This window comes from Bombus pascuorum, chromosome 2 (assembly GCF_905332965.1).
Source record: "Bombus pascuorum chromosome 2, iyBomPasc1.1, whole genome shotgun sequence".
Lineage (NCBI taxonomy): Eukaryota > Metazoa > Arthropoda > Insecta > Hymenoptera > Apidae > Bombus > Bombus pascuorum.
The window spans coordinates 841,014-859,099 of NC_083489.1; the positions used below are offsets into that span (position 1 = coordinate 841,014).

The window sequence follows — 18,086 nt, forward strand, 5'->3', positions numbered from 1 at the left end:
CTCTTACAGATGGTAGCTTACGTAAAGAATATGAAATGACTTGCACGCTATGATTACTGCAACGCAAACTTAAAACGAACGTCCATGCCGTGCTATTTATTTCGCTCGATAATCGTTCATGCATACGAAAGCACAATGTTTAAAATAAAATTTCGTGCTGTTTGTAGAAAAATTCTAAAAGTGTATTCTAATTCGTTGTTATCATGATTCTGTTACTGAATGAGGTAAAGAAAGGTTTCACAAACCTATCGAGTATTCCTCTACAAATTTATAAATTCGGATAAATTCTTGTAGTTTTTAATAACTTCTTTACGATAACAGTATTATGATAAAAGATTATAACATTTTTCAAATTCGTAGGTAGACTGATTTCAAAAATAAAGGATGTCACGCATCATCTTGTAAAATCAGAGGAGAAATAAGAAATGCCTTTCAAATCCATCTACACGGATATTTCGGTGCTACTTTTCCTTCCACAAAACTCATTTCAGTATCCTTTAGACAGACTGCAATATCCAAAATAAATCTTTCATATGACCGATCGATTTTCATGCTACGGTTTGATGAAAAGACAACCTTCACGCTAAAAAAATCGTTAATAGATACATATAAATAAACTTTAATGCTCTCTATTAACCTATATCGACTGTAAATATTTCTATCTATTATTAAGTAATTATATTGCATTTCAAATCAAATATTTTAACAATTTTGATGTATTAATTCTGCCTGTTTTTCATCAATTATGTTGAACTTGAAAGATATAATTTGTTTCAAACAACATCAGAAATTATTAAGATTTATATATACGTACAATTATATTTAGTAATATTTTTAGAGTTTTTAGAAGTACTATATTTCTTAGAGTATGATGTCTCGTAGTATACTCTAGTATACTATGTAACAGTACCTCAAATTGTACACATTAATTTATCTATTTCTAATATCGAATACTTAATTTTATTGGTTAGTTCTATTTTGTCCAGTTTTCAAGCCATTAATACGATTTATTTAGAAAGGCATAATACTTAACTGTTTCCAATATTAGGTGATCGGATTAAACGAAATTTTATATCTACTCGTGATAATTTTAGAAATACGAAACAGATTCGAGAAGCAAATTTTTTGTCGTACCGATGAAAACGTAGCTTGTCGTTAAGAAATGGCGGGAAAGGTGGCAGACTGTTTTGACAATCACTCGTGGCTTGTTGCTTGTTTGTATAATGAGCGCGTTAAGATGACTAATAAGTGGTCTTAAAAATATAATCTTTTTTGCGATTAAGTTTTAACGTTTTCCGTATTGAAAGTAAACAATTTCTGTGTGTAATTTGTAAGTAATAAAAGTTAATTAAATACTTTTGAAACTGCTAAAATATTAGTTATATTCGTATAATTCTTATAGCAAATAATTTTATTTTAGATATTTAAAATGGATAATGATAGCGATTCTGACGTAAATGATATTTTAAATGATCTCTTAGCTAATGGTGATACAGAAGAAAATCAAGAATTATCTCAAAAAGAAACTCGAAAAGAAACTCTTAAAGAATTAAACTTTAATTTCTTAGACAGTACACCTAAAACGATTGATGAAAGTAAATCTATTAATCCCCAGGGAAAGAGTGAAGTTTATGATGATACCCTTGACTCTTCGGATGATGAAGACAGGCGTTACTTCGAGGAACAAAAATATTCCAATTATGGACGTGATATAAAAACTTTATTAAAAAAAGAAATTATTAAAAAAGACGAGGATAGACCACTTCCACGTGAAAGCAGTAGAACGTTCGATTTTAGTGCAACAAAAACCAATAAAAATTTAAATACAGTAACAAATAATTCTATTGTTACAGCAAAAGATGTTTATAGCGATCCATTTTTTGGATTAAGAATAGTTAATCCAATAATCTCTTCGGCAGAGCTGAAGGCACGTATGAGTGATAAAGTACCTGTTACAGTATCAAAAATAAAATATCATCTTAATCCAGAAAAAATGGAGAAAGACTGGGTAATTGCAGGAGTATTAATAAATAAATCTACACCAAAAACTTCTCAAAAAGGAAGTACATATGCTATATGGAAAATAAGCGATTTATCTGATAATATGAATACTGTGTGCCTTTTTATGTTTAGTAATGCATATAAAACGCTATGGAAAACTACTATTGGGACTGTGATAGGTATTCTTAATCCAAATGTCTTGGAATCTAAAGACAATTCTGATTTAGCAACATTATCAATTGATAATCCTCAGAGAGTCATGATACTTGGTAAATCTAAAGATATGGGGAAATGCAAGTCCAGGAAAAAGAATGGAGAACCATGTAGTTCTATTATAAATCTTAGTCGTTGTGAATTTTGTTTATATCACATCAAACAAGAATACAAGAAATGCTCTCGTAGAGCAGAATTACAGGCATTTAGTAATACTCAGAAATTTTCAATAGATATGTTAAAACAAAAACCACAGCAAAAACAAAAATCGTTTTTCAACAATATGCCTGAATTTAATGCTGTTGTTGCTGTAAAAAATAAAAAATTAGAAGAAAAAGATGCCAAACGATTGGCATTACTTTCAGGAAGCCAGAAGATTAATGATTCAGCTATTAATAGTTTAGATAATATAAGAAGTCGAAATGTGAAAACAGATATACCAGGACAACAAATAAAAAAAGACTTTGAACAAATGAATAAGTCGAGAGGTTGGAAAGCTGCTTTATTATCACAAACATCTTCAGTCCACAAGACATCCTCTTCATCTACGTTAATAGAGTTAAATTCTTGCAAAAATAATAATATAGGAAACAAAAATTTGTCTTCTCTATCTTCAAATCCTCGCTTAGGTATTGGTTGTCTCGGAGGAACGATAGATTTGTCAGAGCCTATAACTAAAAGACAAATTAACATAGCTAAAAATAATGCTGTAAAATGGATCAAAGAAAATGGAAAAATTAAACCTAAAGATCCTAACAAAGTACGTTTGAGTAAAGAAGAGAAACTAGAAAAGGGAAAAAAACGTCCAAGAGAATCAGAAAATGATGAAAGGCAAGAAGCAAAGAAATCAAATGTACTATCAGATAAATTTAAAGAAATGATGCAAACTAAATCTGCTCATACTGATCTCATTGAAAAATCTTATGAACAGGAGCAAGATAAATATTTCAATAAGCTAGAAATGAAAGAAAGAATGGAAGAGAAAATGTTGACTACTTATAAGGTTCCTTGTAAAGCTGTTAGATGTTTAACTTGTAAATATACGTCTTTTTCTGCTTCTGAAATGTGCAAAGAACAGAATCATCCATTGCGCGTTGCTGATGCGGTGAAAAGATTCTTCAAATGTGGAGATTGTGGAAATAGAACAGTGAGTTTAGACAGAATACCTTCGCATAGTTGTATAAAATGCAGCAGTTCAAATTGGACAAGGGCTGCAATGATGGATGAAAGAAGAACAAATGTTTCTGTCACCGCATTATCCATTCGCGGAGATGAGGAAACTTTTATAGGATCAACGACTAAAGATGCCAATCTTAATCTCTTGGTACCAGATAAGGATGACAAGTAGTATCATTATAAATAAAGATTTATAAAATATTATATACAAGAGTGACATCTTTGCTATAAGTTTACATCTATTTAACTTTTATATTGTATCTTATAAGCATAGATAATTGTTTGTATTATTGTTCTTAACATCAATACTCTTTTACTATGTGAAATACACAAGTATAAAAAAAACTCTGATGTGATGTAGCTATATGTATATATAAATATAATTTAATATTTTTACAAGACTAATGTTATTTCAAAAGAAATTAAAGAAATAAATACATTAAACTATATCCGTTCAAATATACATACTAAGCAAAGATATCTGGGTACATCCAGGTGTAAAGTATAAGATGTATTTCATAGAGTATTTTCTCTTTTATTATATTCTTTCAATTTCTCTTCATCTTTCTATTCAAATTTCTACTCAATAGCACCTCGTTCCATAGGCGAATATGTATGTCTTACCAATAATATAAAGAATTTTTTCTGTTATTTCATGTAAGTAAAATTCACGTATATAAAAGGGAGAGCATTAACAAAAATGTAAGAAGACGTTATAATTGGAACCCGGAAATATCTCTCATTGTGATCGGATCTATCACAGAGCAAAAACGTTAAAATCTATTTTTCCATTCTATCTCCGCTATTATTTATCTTACTTTTTACAATTCTAAAATATTTTTAAATAGTTATCTTGAATGTGCCCTGTGAAAATAAATATTATTGTGACATTTTCGGGTTCTAATAGCAACTTGTTTGCATGAGAAACATAGACTGTATTTTTCACTTCTTATTCACTTTTTCATATTCTATTCTATTCAGATTTTTATTAAATTTTGATATTAACGATACGTTAATTTTCTTTGCGTATAAATTTTGTGTAATGCGCATGTGAAAAAAGGGAGATTGGAAATAATGTTTAATTATCAAATAAATTGAAAATATCTTCAAAGAGAAGCGAAAGCGATTAAAATATTTCATTGTTAGTTTTACAAAATTTATATTCTTCTCGATTCCGTATTATTAACATTAAAATAATAGTACAATTTTAATTGTTAATAACTACCACATATACCAAAACATACAAAACATAGATATATGAGCTAACTATTTGATAGAGTTAAAGATAATTATAAGTTAACACTATGAATTTTTATCGAGGTAACTTCTATCATCATAATCAGAATGTTTTGTCACATAGACTACATTTAAATATCATAAACTATCATTTCATTATTATGAGCCATTATTTCAATATCCCTCTTTATCACTTCACAAAACATTTTTTTATAGAACATGTATCATGGTACGGCCAACATTTTATCACGTAAACTCGAAATTCATATTTTTACCGTATCCTCGTATTCATTTCAGTAAAAACGAATTAAAATTTTTAGGGTATAGCATGAATGTACTTTATGCTACATGTACTTTACGATACATGTAAATTATGAGGTATTAAATCCACATTTTGAAAAATTTCATTAAGCAAAAACTTATAACGATTACATCTTTGTATTGCCTTGTTAGATAAAAAGTAACATTTGAAAGAACAAAAATATTTTGTTAGAGCAATACAGGAGAATAAGATTGCCAAAAATTATAAATCTGTTAGCAGATTATACAACTATGCTTATGGAAGAGATCATAGGCAAGCCATAATCTAAGTACGTCATTGATTTGTTTAAATGAGATGTACGAACGACGTCTATTAATCCCTTTCTTTCATGCGTTCTTCTGCAAATTCACATTCCCTTACCTTATAAAAAAATTAAAAACAAAAAAAACCGAAAATTATTCAAGATTACACGGCTTTTTCCTAATCTCTTTCAGACGTTTACCGAGTTCTTAGAACTAGAACTTGTATACTTAAAATAATCTTCTGATAAACAGAAGATATAATCGCACCGATGTAGTAATAAATAATTATCTAGATTCCTATCGAAAGAATGTTTACATATAAAAATTTAAAGAAACATTAAGCTGACATTCAACATTTCGCTGCCTTGAAGACAATACACAGATACAATACTTTTAAACCATCATGTTTTGGAATTCGTTGTGCACATACCATAAGCCAGGTCATTTTTTGTTGAACGTTCTATTTTGATGAAGTTTTTATAAAGCTTTATCCTTGCATCACATATGGCATAATAGTATAAATAATCTAGTTATACTATTAATTAACAATACATTATTTTCACCATAAGATTCACGGTACTTGCAAATCTTCCTTTACTATACAGCGACATTTCATAAAAGATACTTCACCAAAATTGCACGTTTCATTCTTCTCACATTTATACATACATATTATTGTTTATTACAAAGGCATCATATGGATAAGCAATTTAAATTAACAATGTTAAAATAAATTTTGTAATATTTTCAATAATTGCTACTTAAATATTGCAGAAGATTTCTTTACTAACGGTGTGCACCGTTTTAACAATCGAAAAGATATATCTCGATACACTTGCGGAGCATTTGTTATATACAATTGTGAGTGTACAAAATATAAGAGTCGAGAGCCAGCAAAGTTAATGTAGATACGAAAAATTATCTCTTATATGTTTATATGTGTATCACTCGATGAGACGGAAAGATTTTATTTTCCTGGGATATTACGCGATCTTAACTTATGTCTAAGGCAACAGTGCCATTAAAAATTTAAGTCTATGTACAGAACTCTTCATTATTCATATGAATTTAGTAATCGGTATAGAATACACGATACGCAACTTTATGTTTATGATAATCAGTTTATTACAGCTTATCCATGGTTGTATCTGAACAAAAATAACTCTACATTCGTCCTCATGTTATTTGAGTATCTTTTCCCCTTTCCACTTTTTAATCGTAAACTTCATGACAAGATGACAAAACATTAATTTGGTACAAAATTATCATATCTCCAACCGTGTACTGTACAAACAGATTCAGCACTGTAACGCGTGTAATTATTTAAATAAATCCATGTGAATAATTAAAGAATATAACTGTAATATAAGGTAATGTTCTGTGAGATAGGCAGGTATCAAGCTGGCTTAATTAAGTGTCACAGTCTTCGAGTTGCCTTTGTTTCCTCATGGACATGGATTATCGGCGCGCCACGTGTTGTGCTTTTCACCTTTGTGTATTGATTGTGAATTGCTCGAATGAATTCTAATGAATAATTTTATGAAGTGTGTTGCATCATATAATAAATTTTATAAACATGTCCTTTTATGTGCTTCTCTTAAAATATGATGCAAGGGAGAACATATACTTATGTTTTCCTGTGAAGCTAAAAGAACTGTCTGTCGAGTCACGGATTTAATAGTCATCCAGATCAAAGGTATCAACCTCAACATCTTCAAGTTGCATACTCTGAAAGTCCACTTTGTACCGCAATATACCTGTAAAACACATATTAACAAAATACTATTTTAGTACACCAAAGATTTATCCAAAATGTTTTGCTATGGAAAATTTATAGAAATAAATGAGAAGTATTTTAATAATACAATACGAATGATGTTCTATAAAAAAAAGAAGTTACATGATCAAATTAATAAAATAGAATTTGCAATCAATAATCTGTAGAAATATTATGATGAATTAGTTTAATATAATAATTATTAATCATGCATAATGTATTATTCACAGTGCCTTCCAATTCTTTAATAAAGTGTTAGAAAGTAATACTTTACAAAAAAACGCTGTTATTTTTATAACTATTTAATACAATTTGAAAAAATGAAAGATTGCTATCACTATATAAACGTGATATATGGAAATATATATTAATAATGTGACTGTAAAGTAAGTGAATGTTATACATATAATGAATATCACATTTTCAAAATTATAATCTAAAACATATGTTCTAATTCATAATTTTATCAAAAATGAATAGCAAGCAATTAATTCTAAAACGTATATAAAAATAATTGCTATAATAGCAAGATTATTAGGTAACAAAAAATACATTCTAATAAAATATTATGTAAATGAACAGTTATTCGTGTTATTATATATTAAATGTATTACATCCTTTAATATTAAATAATATTTCTATAAGTTAGCAACATCACTAATAACAAAAGATAAAATAGAATAGATTTAATAATGTAACATTAATAACTAAAACTCGATAGTATTGCTAATAATAATAAAGGAGAAAAATACCATTGTAATAAATAGAATGATTTCTTATACAATGTATAACATTCTATAGCAAAATACACTTAATGTTAAGAAGTGCAATGATAAGGGTTAATAAAGTACAGTCAATTTCACAGCTTTTTCTTTCACTAAAATGGTAAAAAGCAATTACTATACCTTTCCCAATATGCAAGCTAATGGAAACAAACCATCAATTAGTACTTATGCTTGATCAAATACTTTGACTATTTAACAAAGCCTAGCCATTTATTACGTAAATAATCATTTATTTGTCTTATGTTCACCACCAAAAACTATATATACTTGATATTATTTATCATTAATAACAGCATTTAAGTATTTTTTTTAAAATACAAAACCATAATTTATCTTTGGTAGTGAAATGAACATTTGCCTATTGCATAACATGCAGCAAGCAGTATTTGTGATTATTTCCTTATACAGGCAGTAACACAAGGTATGTTTGTATATTAATATAAACATTAGATAACCTTAAAAAAATATTTTATAATAATATTGCCATTAAAATATGCGTTTAATTCCATTTCAATTAAAATTCTAACTTAAAGCTTTTTAATTTAAATATAATTGTAACAAAATTGTTAAACTAATTGTATGTTATACTTTTAATACAATGGATATTTAAGTGGTTAATATCTATTTATATTAAATATACAATAAATCTTTGAATATGTGTTAAATAAATAACTTTTTAAAAACACCGAATAAAATTATGACAAATATGCGTAGAGAAAGTACATAAACTTAAATAAGAAAAAAAGAACAATGATTCCAAACACAATATCTAAAATATTATTAGGCCTATAAAAATATAAAAGGGCTAAAAAGCTTCACATGCACATAAAGAAAATTTCCTATATACATCTATTGCAGAATAAAATAAGAAATAGTGGTTTCGATATTATTTCGAAAATCACATATATATATGTGTGTATATATATATATGTATATATATACACACACACGCGCGCGCATATATATACACATTTCTTTGATAAATTATTGTCACAACATTTAAAAATAATAGTGCTATCTCAGTAGTTAGATATTTTTATAAAATTATTTTTCTTATAAGTATCTGTGTTATTCATTAACATATTGTTAACACACAGTATATTCACAACATTTTAGAAACAATAAAAATATCTTTGTGTGTGTAATAGATGGAGTATTGTCATGACAACGTTCCAAAAATATCTACTGTATCCAAAAATGAATGAAACTGTACTATATGTGAATCGTCTGTGTTGTAGATGATTTTGTACACATAAGTATGCAACGAAAGTTTAAAGTAAAATGTATCATGAAATAATAAAAATAATTGTGTTTGTGGAAATAAGCAATATTATATATCCATTAAATTGAGTATGTGTTTTGTACCTACAGTTTAATTTTAATTACTATAATGTACAATCACTAAAAAAAAAAGACAGTATCTAATAATGCTCAAGGCAGAAAAGTTACACACTGGAATACTTCAACTCACCCTCTTCAATTACAATTATCCACATTTCATATATATACAAGATTTTCTCTTAATTTTTGTACCACCAAGAAAAAAAGGAGACAGCAAAGTTTTCAGGCTTTTTATTCGTAAAAGTAAATATTATACCTCGAAATTCACAACTAAAAATATCTATATTCACATTCAAACTCATCAGAAGAGACATACATATACTACAGATTTGCACAGAAGTATTGAACTATACTATTCAGTGAAAAATCCAACAGAAGAAACTTCAAATTTTTTTGGACAAATTTATCGTCAATTACTTACTAAATGGATATATTTTAATTATTAATAACAATATAAATTCATGGCATATAACGAGAAAAAAAACTCCATCACTGCCCAAAACAACAATGTCACATTAATAACACATTTTATCAATAGCAACGGAAATTGATCTCTTCATGATGAGTACATGATTTATATTATAAAGTGATTTATTATATATCTATACAGACTACATTTAAAATGCAAACAAATATAACGATAGAATTCGATATACATTAATTAAACAATTAGATTATTGATGAATGCTATTATATACGAAGGTTTAATGTTATACTAATTGTCATTAGCTAATATAATAATTATGTCCTATAATTATATTATTTATTTCTTTTTTTTTAAGCATAAGTTAATACAAGATTCATAAATAGTTTGATAAATTTGTCCAGTTCTGAAAGTAATATGTTCTATAATACACGAAATGTAAACGAATGCACTCAAGACAGAGAAAGAGCTACCTGGTCAACTTTGAGTATTTCACAGATGAAATTAGTAATCATCGAGGTCAACATCATCAAGAGGCTCATCAGCCTGCAGTGACTGGAAATCAACTTTGTAGCGGAGGATTCCTATGCATCAAGATATACTCCATAATTAAAACTCATACTTTTAACTTTGTTTTAATACCATTTACTTTTCATACATATGAATTTATATCTTGACAAAGACCATGTTTTAAAATTTTGGTACCACTTTTGTTTGTTTGTAATAAAGATACACAATGAACGTTTCATTAATAGAGGAAATTAATGAGGAAATTCTCAAGACTCAATCACATTTTAGGAATGTATTGAAAGGTTTGTTATATTTACACAGACATTAAACTTATATCCTTTGCTCTTACTGATTAGCTAATCAAAGTGGAATCAGCCGCTTTTCTGTTAGTATACTTCGAGTGGATGAATACAAATTATTACTTCATAAGTATATTACTTTCAGTCGAGTCAAAGTTAATAGCCACAAAAACAAATGAAAGAAGGAAACTTACCTCCAATGCCACCAAAACCTCTTACAAACTGAGAGCCTTCTTGAGATTTATCTGTAATAATTTCCAAAGTGGCGCCGAAACTCTTGTAGTTGTTTGCTAACCACTCAAGTAAAGGCTGACATTCTACAAGTTCCAATTCTACTCCGCTCTAAACACAACAAAAAAGTATTCTATATAATTAGTTGCGTTTATTCAATTAATTTTATTAATCAAATGGTTGAAATTGTTTAATTTACCTCTTTGTCAGTAAAATGAGTTTTGTCTTTTTCCTGTTCTGGTGTTAGGTGTAAAACCTTCTCTTCTGCATTTGTATGGTTCTTTAAAACGTACCGCTGAATATCTAAATTCTCCCAACAAATGAGAGTCTCTACACTGCCTAACTCTAATGCTCTTAATGTATCTTCTACGCCGAAACAATATTTCCCTGTATCTTGTGAGATTTCGTCGAAATAACGGCCTAGATAAAGTAATATAATACAGCCCTCAGTTTTACAATGAGTTAACAATTTTGTCTTCTACGTGTTTGTATTTAAAAAGTATTTTTCAAGTATGTATACTAACCAATTAATTTTTTTTCCTGAATAAACTTTACATTTTGCAAAGATTCAGCAGCTAACTCAATAGCTTGATTAAAACCATTCTCTCCACCATACGAGACATCTACTAACTTTATAACCTTTGCTTGCAATCTCTAAAATAATAAAAATATGCAAAGATACTTTTACAAATTTGATTATATATGCGTATATTTATAGTATCAATTTACATGAACTTACTGGATCAAACATGTCCGATTGACTAAGTTCTGTTTTAAAGTCGGCACTGCCTGCTAAAATTAAACCAGCAATATTAGGTTTATCATTAGTAATATATAATTGAGTAGCTACTTCTGCAACTTTTCGAACGTAATTATGCCGCTTTTCCATACGCAACCGAGCAAAACGAAGCGCTGACTGTCCTCCTCTGCCTGGAATTAGATTTTCAGTAAATAAAATATACCGCTTCTTTTTTTCTTTTTTTTTTGTTTATTAAATATCGTACTAATTATTTACATACCATGCTTTTTTGGAAGATCTACTGTAAATTTATGTAAAACCTCACGGGTATTTCCTTGCAGCGTACCAAACAATGCCCCATTACCATCCATGACGATAAATCCAAATTTATTATCATCAGCAAGCAACGCTGTAAGTGCTTCAGTGTGAAACTAAAATAACCCAAGATATGTTGAAATTTATTTTCTTTGACTGAATTAACAAATATTTTCTTACTAAATTACAAAAATGTAAACTACCTTGTTATCGCAAAGATATAGCGAAGTATTAATAGGTTTAAAGGGTTCAAAATCAATGTTAACTTTCTTTTCTTTTCCTTCTTCTGTTACAATGGTACCACAATATATTACCAGGCCATTTGGAGGCACTAAAAAAATAATAATGTGTAATTTATATTATTGAAGTATGTAACATGCATGAATATATGCACTTAGTATTACACTATACTTTATATAATATCCATAATAAGAACTCATTTAGAAATAGTTGTCTTTAAATGTAACAGGATAAATTAATAAACACATTTATATGATATAAATAACAAAATTACAAAAAATTTCAATAATCTATTCAAATTACCTTTTGTATATAATTTTAGCCTATGTTGTACGGATGTGATAGCACCCAAAACAGATAGTCTATTTACACGAGATTTAATATTCGATGCTGTCCCAAACTCATCTGCTAACATTTTGCTTACTCTCGATATCTGATCTTTTGGAGGGATAATTAACGAGATCATACTAGTCCCGTTCCTGCAAAAGAAGATATTCCATGTATGACAAGTACATATCATAAACAATGCTATATTGTAAAACAATCTGTTCCTATATGAGGTTGTATTAGCGTTATATTAATAAAACTTATATTTTTTTAAATGTAATAAAAAATTCCGTGATAAAACATCGAATAAATACGATATATATTTCTCGAAATTTCGAGTACCTTGAAAATATTTCCTGTAGAATCACATGAAACTCATTTTCCCAGTAAGAACGAAAAGACCGTTACTTCCTACTTACCACATGCTCTTTAAAGCATATGTGCAAATAGAAAATCGAACAGCTGATAAGAAAAGGCGCGGCAATATTAATTTCGACCTACTTACCCCCTGGCCATTTCGAGACTTTTTATAAGTTTCTTAATTTTCCAGATTTCGACATTGCGGTCGGCGGAAGTTTCTTCGTTGGACATTGCTGCGCGTTGTGTCGCGTGGTCGCGGCTTATGGTTTCAAACTAAATTAATCGTTTATCACCAACGGGACGAAGCCTGGAAAGGTGGTCCACGTCGACGTGAAAGCCGGATCTAGTAATTTTTCTCTGAAATGAATGATCAATCCGTTTATCGATGAATCTGCTTCGATCCAGTTTATACCGGATTATGTCAGAAAGAACGTGTTCGACAAAGAATTACTGTTCTATCGGTGAAAACGGCAAACCATCGTTTACCACACTTTTCACTCACTCTGAGATTGGTATGTTGATGTTTTGCCACAAGTGTTAACGTTTTAAAAGCGATACTTGTGACGGAGCGGGTACCACGCGAAAGTGAACCTCGGAATGCACACGTCGGCCATGCGATGGCACAGCGAAACGTCAGTACTTCGGTGGACGTACTGTACGGTACAAAATGGGAAGCAAAAAGACTGAAGAGTTGGTGCGCGAGCAGCGCCTCGAGGCCGCTTGTCGTATTCAGGCGCAGCCGCATTTGCATCGCTTCTCTGCCGATACATACTATATCGTTTAATGCTTCATCCGCAGTGACAAATTTACTCCTAGTCTCATTCTTTTCTATTTATTTTGCAATTTTCACGATAAAATGTATAATAACTAATTTAACAGTTATTAATTTATATACTTCGATGCGAATCATAGGAAATGGTGCATAGAAAAGATTTTAACATAAAATTGTAAATACATTATGTAAATAGAAGTTCAGCTTAGGAAAAGCATTTTGATTAATTTAAGTCTTCGATGTGCATGAATTATTGAAAATTTCGTTTATTTTATATTTTAATATTGACGTCAACATGTATGGATATATTTCGCCCATTATTATCTATGAACATTATGATTTGAAAATATTCATACTATTTACTAACATTTTCGGTTATAGATGAGTTTAGTTGCTGTTCTATTGGCCATGAACAATAAATAGCTAATTTATCAAATCTTACTTAGCCTTTTAAATAATATTTGTAAATAATAATAATTTTATTGTAGGACTTAATATCTGTTGCAATGTTTACAAGAAAATAATACTTAATGAATATTCATATCAATAATTATTGGAAAATAAAACTATGGCCGTAAAATAATTAAACATTGCCGATCTTGACTATCTTTGGTATATATATATATATACCTATATTTGGTATATATATATACATATATTTTTAAATACCCTTTGAAACATCAACGTTATACAAATATACTCACGTTCTTGATAGGATAAAATATTTTTTTACAATGAGATTACGAACTTACCATAAATATATAGAGTATGTAAAATCAACTGGAATCTGCATTGTCGTGGTTGGGTTAGTATTATTTATTGGATTTTTTCGAAAATCATTAATTTAATGACATATCAATATTATATTATATATTAATATTTGAGTGATTTATATTTTTTATGTAGGGGTTGTTGGTTTTTGTACCAATTAAGGCAAGTATCACACATCTTACAATCCTCTGTACCTACCAATGTTCTGAGCAAGGACCAACCACATACTCGATATATTTATATTGATGACCCTCGATTCAAAGGTATTTATCATTAGCTTGTAATGATTTAGTAAGCTCCAAATATTTATCAGCTCTGTTCTTATGATTTCAGATGTTCTCATGTTAAGGAAAGTTGAAAATTTACAATCGTCAGTACCAACAGAATCATTTTCATTTGCTCATATCATAATGAAATGGTGGAAGTCATTAACCCGTAATGTGGCATATAAACTATTACATATTGCACAAAATGGCAGTGACAGAGAACGTTTAAAAGCTCTCTATACTCTTAATTCTTTAAAGCATTTGAAAGGTATTCTTTTTAGCTATTATTAATCTTCATATAAACAGTTTTTATTTAAATGCTTTTAATTAAAAATTATAGACTGGCACTATCGGCATATTGCACAAATGTTGGATGCTAAAACTGCAGTGTCTCTTGCAAGAATGCCAAATGTTGATTCAAGATTTTTTTTGCAGCCACCGTATCATCATGTACAATATGATTTACAGGCATGTATAATAATATATTTATTGTAATTACGTTTATTTAACAGATATATTTGATGAGAGATCGTACTTTCTTCAGGATATAATAGAAAAAGTATACCACTTACTCCTTTACTTAAATACATTATGTGAAAATACACATCCCTGCCTTCTTCAATTTCTCAATAAAAACTTTAAGGATATACATTCTGTAAGTATATACTCATTGAAATTTTAAAATTTCTATTATATAAATTATTTTGTGCGCATTTTAATTATTTACAAAGTATAAAAACAGGATAGTCTGATACTTGATCACGATTTAACAAACTTAGGGCTGGCTGTAGCACCAGCCATAGTATGGGATCAAGAATTATTACAGAATTGTGTTCAAGCGCTATGCCATCATTCATGCCTTGAGCTATATAGTAAAGGTAAAGTAAAAATCTAACAGTTTAAAACATTTTTATCTAATCTTTCCTTGTTTTCAGATATTATCGATGCTGGTGGTCTTCCATTATTAATGATAATAAAGAAAATTTTCAATGACAATATTAACATATGTATATTACTTGCGAAAATAATTTCCAATATTTCACTTCATTCAATGTATTTGCAAGATATTTTTCAGTCAGGTATATATTAAGTAGATTCCAATTTTGCCTCCTTATTTTGTTCCTTAAAATATTGTATATTATTCTTGGTTTCGTTTAAAGGTTGGATTGGTACATTGGTAGAATGGACTCAAAATAGTGATATAAGATTGGCAGCAGCAGCCAGTCGTGCATTAGCAAATTTAGATATGGATGAGAATAATAAATATCCAAGACGTATCTATCTTCTTCATCCTTTGCACAAAACTGGAGCAAACACGAAGTTAGATGTCATTTTCTTGCACGGACTACTTGGTGGAGTATTTATAACGTGGAGGCAAAGAGATTCAGATACATCTGAAGTTGGGGTTGTAGGTTTGTTTGTATTATAAATAATAATTTAGCGTAACAAACATAGAACATGAGATTAATTACGATTATATTCTAGTTGCAACGTATACGAGATCCGTTTGGAAACAATCCGACTTACGAATATATCTTTCTACCTGGGTGTGCTATTGTAAACACCATACTTTCAATATTTACGGAAGACCTTAATGAGTAATCCTATAAACTCTGAACGATATGATCAAACATATCAAGCAAACAGTGTGCATTTGACCATGATTGGTCAGAAACAAATTTGAGATGTTAAAGAAGGTCATTAACTGTGATGAATCATGGATCTATGATCTGAGAGAAACGCCCAGTTTTTAGTCATCTCGAAATGTGGTTCTCACGATCTTCGACTCGTACAAAATAACCTATTGTCGCTAATTAATAATCTTACAACAGCACAATCATATAGAAAGATGTACCCTTAGATTACATTGTTCCTAGACAGACCTCGTATCCCTACTAAACATAATGATTCACATTGATTACATAAATTGTAGATCCCTACATTATACAAGATGGAATCAATTTTTCAAATTTGGTAGATGATCAGTCACAAGATTTTTTGAGAGATTTAACTTATGATTTGAGGAAACGTGAATGGGATAAAGTGGGGCACGATTTTGAAGTAATTCTAGACGATTGTCCGCAAAGTACGAATTCTAGAGGGAATGGACCATTTTTCTGCCAAGGGTATAATATTACTTCAAGTTATGTGCTTTGCTGAGAAATGATTCCATATTTAGGATTTTCCAATTTTAGAAATGATACGTGTATGAAGAAAATTTATCACGATACACGGCATAAAACGCAGTGTTGGCCTAAAGATTGGTTACCACAAGATATTCCATTTGTTCGAGTTATTGGGGTAAATTATGACACTAATTTGTCACTATGGACATCTTCATGCCCAATAGAGGACAAAAAGTAAATAACATTATTAATGTTACTATTTCATCCAATTATTCAAAATTTGTAATTTATTTGTATTGTTTGTTCATTTGAAGTACTATGGGCAAAAGAAGTGAAGAATATATAAAAAAATTATTAATTTCCGGTGTTGGAAAACGACCAACAGTTTGGGTTTGTCACTCAATGGGTGGTTTATTAGTAAAAAAAATGCTTGTGGATGGTTAGGATCGTTTTCATATTTCAGTATAAAATATTAATTAATTTCATATAAATTTATATATTTATATATGCAATTATTCTTTTTGTAGAATGGAGGAATGGTGATCAAAATAATATATGTAAAAATACACGTGGTATAGTATTTTATAGTACTCCACATCGTGGTTCCCGCGTGGCAGCATTAAAACAAGCAACGCAAATGGTATTATGGCCATCGATCGAAGTACAGGAACTTCGTGAAGGTATATTAAAATTGTATTATGATATTAGTTTAAAAATATTTTAGATATATTTATAAACAATATGATTTATGTTTAGAGTCGCCACAATTATTAAAATTACATAACGAATTCCTCGATATGTTGAAAGATTATCCCATAGAGATTATTAGTTTTAGCGAAACTAAATCTACCCATGTAACGCCATTAAATGTTCCATTTCAGTTTGTTACTTCTAATTCAGCAGGTACGTATACAATGAAAATTATACTATATAATATTATCGAACTTTTAACAAAAATTCTAATGCTTATATGTAGATCCTGGAGTAGGTGAATTTTATGAAATTGCTCAAGATCATTTGTCTATATGTAAACCAGCTAGCAGGTAATAATTCAGATTTTTTATTTCGTATCTGTTAAAAAGTAGGAAATTTTCATTATATATTATTTATTTTATAGACATTCCTTCTTATATCAAAAACTTTTGAGCGTTTTGAAAGGTCACATAACTCACGAGAAAACAACTGTTTCTCCAATTGCGGAATTGTTAACATTGCCAAATAAATTACTATAAATCTGTATATATTTTTATGTTTATATAAGCTTATGAACAAATGGTACAGATGTATTTTATTACTATCAAAAGCTTTATTTTTCTATATACGAATCAATATTAATTACGCTAGAAGAAAAGGAAACAAATAAGGATAACAAATTCGTCTTTCTCTTTTTTAATCATAAAAAATATCAAGTATTTTCTCAAATACTTTTTTAACATCACTGATTATTTATTTCTTTGACTAGAATGAACAATAAAATTTTTTTTAATAAAATCAATAAACTAATGATAAAAAATTGTTGAGTTGTTTTATAACAATTTCCTGGTGTCGAACGCGAGATGTTAATTGATCGATATAAGGTAACATTATAGTTTGTTATACATAAAACTGCAGTA

At 29.0% G+C, this 18,086-nt stretch overlaps 3 protein-coding genes across 6 annotated transcripts; 2 read left to right on the forward strand and 1 right to left on the reverse strand.

Moving 5' to 3' along the window:
- Positions 1-1,208: 1,208 nt before the first annotated feature.
- Positions 1,209-3,791, forward strand: LOC132904641 (protein MCM10 homolog). Its single transcript, XM_060955305.1, has 2 exons — positions 1,209-1,330; positions 1,421-3,791. Exon 2 carries the CDS (start codon positions 1,430-1,432, stop codon positions 3,560-3,562), a length of 2,133 nt encoding a protein of 710 aa, XP_060811288.1. The 5' UTR covers positions 1,209-1,330; positions 1,421-1,429; the 3' UTR covers positions 3,563-3,791.
- Positions 3,792-6,291: 2,500 nt separating this feature from the next.
- Positions 6,292-13,226, reverse strand: LOC132904647 (eukaryotic peptide chain release factor subunit 1). Of its 4 annotated transcripts, none has more exons than XR_009657637.1 (12): positions 13,041-13,226; positions 12,684-12,895; positions 12,155-12,330; positions 11,815-11,942; positions 11,577-11,727; positions 11,297-11,487; positions 11,082-11,211; positions 10,757-10,977; positions 10,521-10,668; positions 9,991-10,101; positions 7,868-7,889; positions 6,292-6,947 (listed from the first exon to the last, which is right to left on the reverse strand). XR_009657637.1 is itself a non-coding variant. In XM_060955322.1 (12 exons), the coding sequence occupies exons 2-10, from the start codon at positions 12,767-12,769 to the stop codon at positions 10,022-10,024; spliced, it is 1,311 nt and encodes a 436-aa protein (XP_060811305.1). In that variant the 5' UTR covers positions 12,770-12,895; positions 13,041-13,226; the 3' UTR covers positions 6,292-6,947; positions 7,873-7,889; positions 9,991-10,021. The 4 variants fall into 4 exon arrangements, 3 of the variants coding, with proteins under 3 accessions (XP_060811305.1, XP_060811307.1, XP_060811304.1); XM_060955322.1 differs by having other exon boundaries at positions 7,873-7,889; XM_060955324.1 differs by lacking the exon at positions 7,868-7,889.
- Positions 13,227-13,980: 754 nt separating this feature from the next.
- Positions 13,981-17,988, forward strand: LOC132904656 (protein SERAC1-like). Its single transcript, XM_060955346.1, has 15 exons — positions 13,981-14,115; positions 14,217-14,344; positions 14,415-14,615; positions 14,688-14,815; positions 14,892-15,002; positions 15,090-15,225; positions 15,283-15,426; positions 15,508-15,759; positions 16,281-16,473; positions 16,543-16,707; positions 16,788-16,912; positions 17,001-17,153; positions 17,230-17,376; positions 17,450-17,516; positions 17,591-17,988. The coding sequence occupies exons 1-15, from the start codon at positions 14,045-14,047 to the stop codon at positions 17,703-17,705; spliced, it is 2,136 nt and encodes a 711-aa protein (XP_060811329.1). The 5' UTR covers positions 13,981-14,044; the 3' UTR covers positions 17,706-17,988.
- The last annotated feature ends 98 nt before the right edge of the window (positions 17,989-18,086 follow it).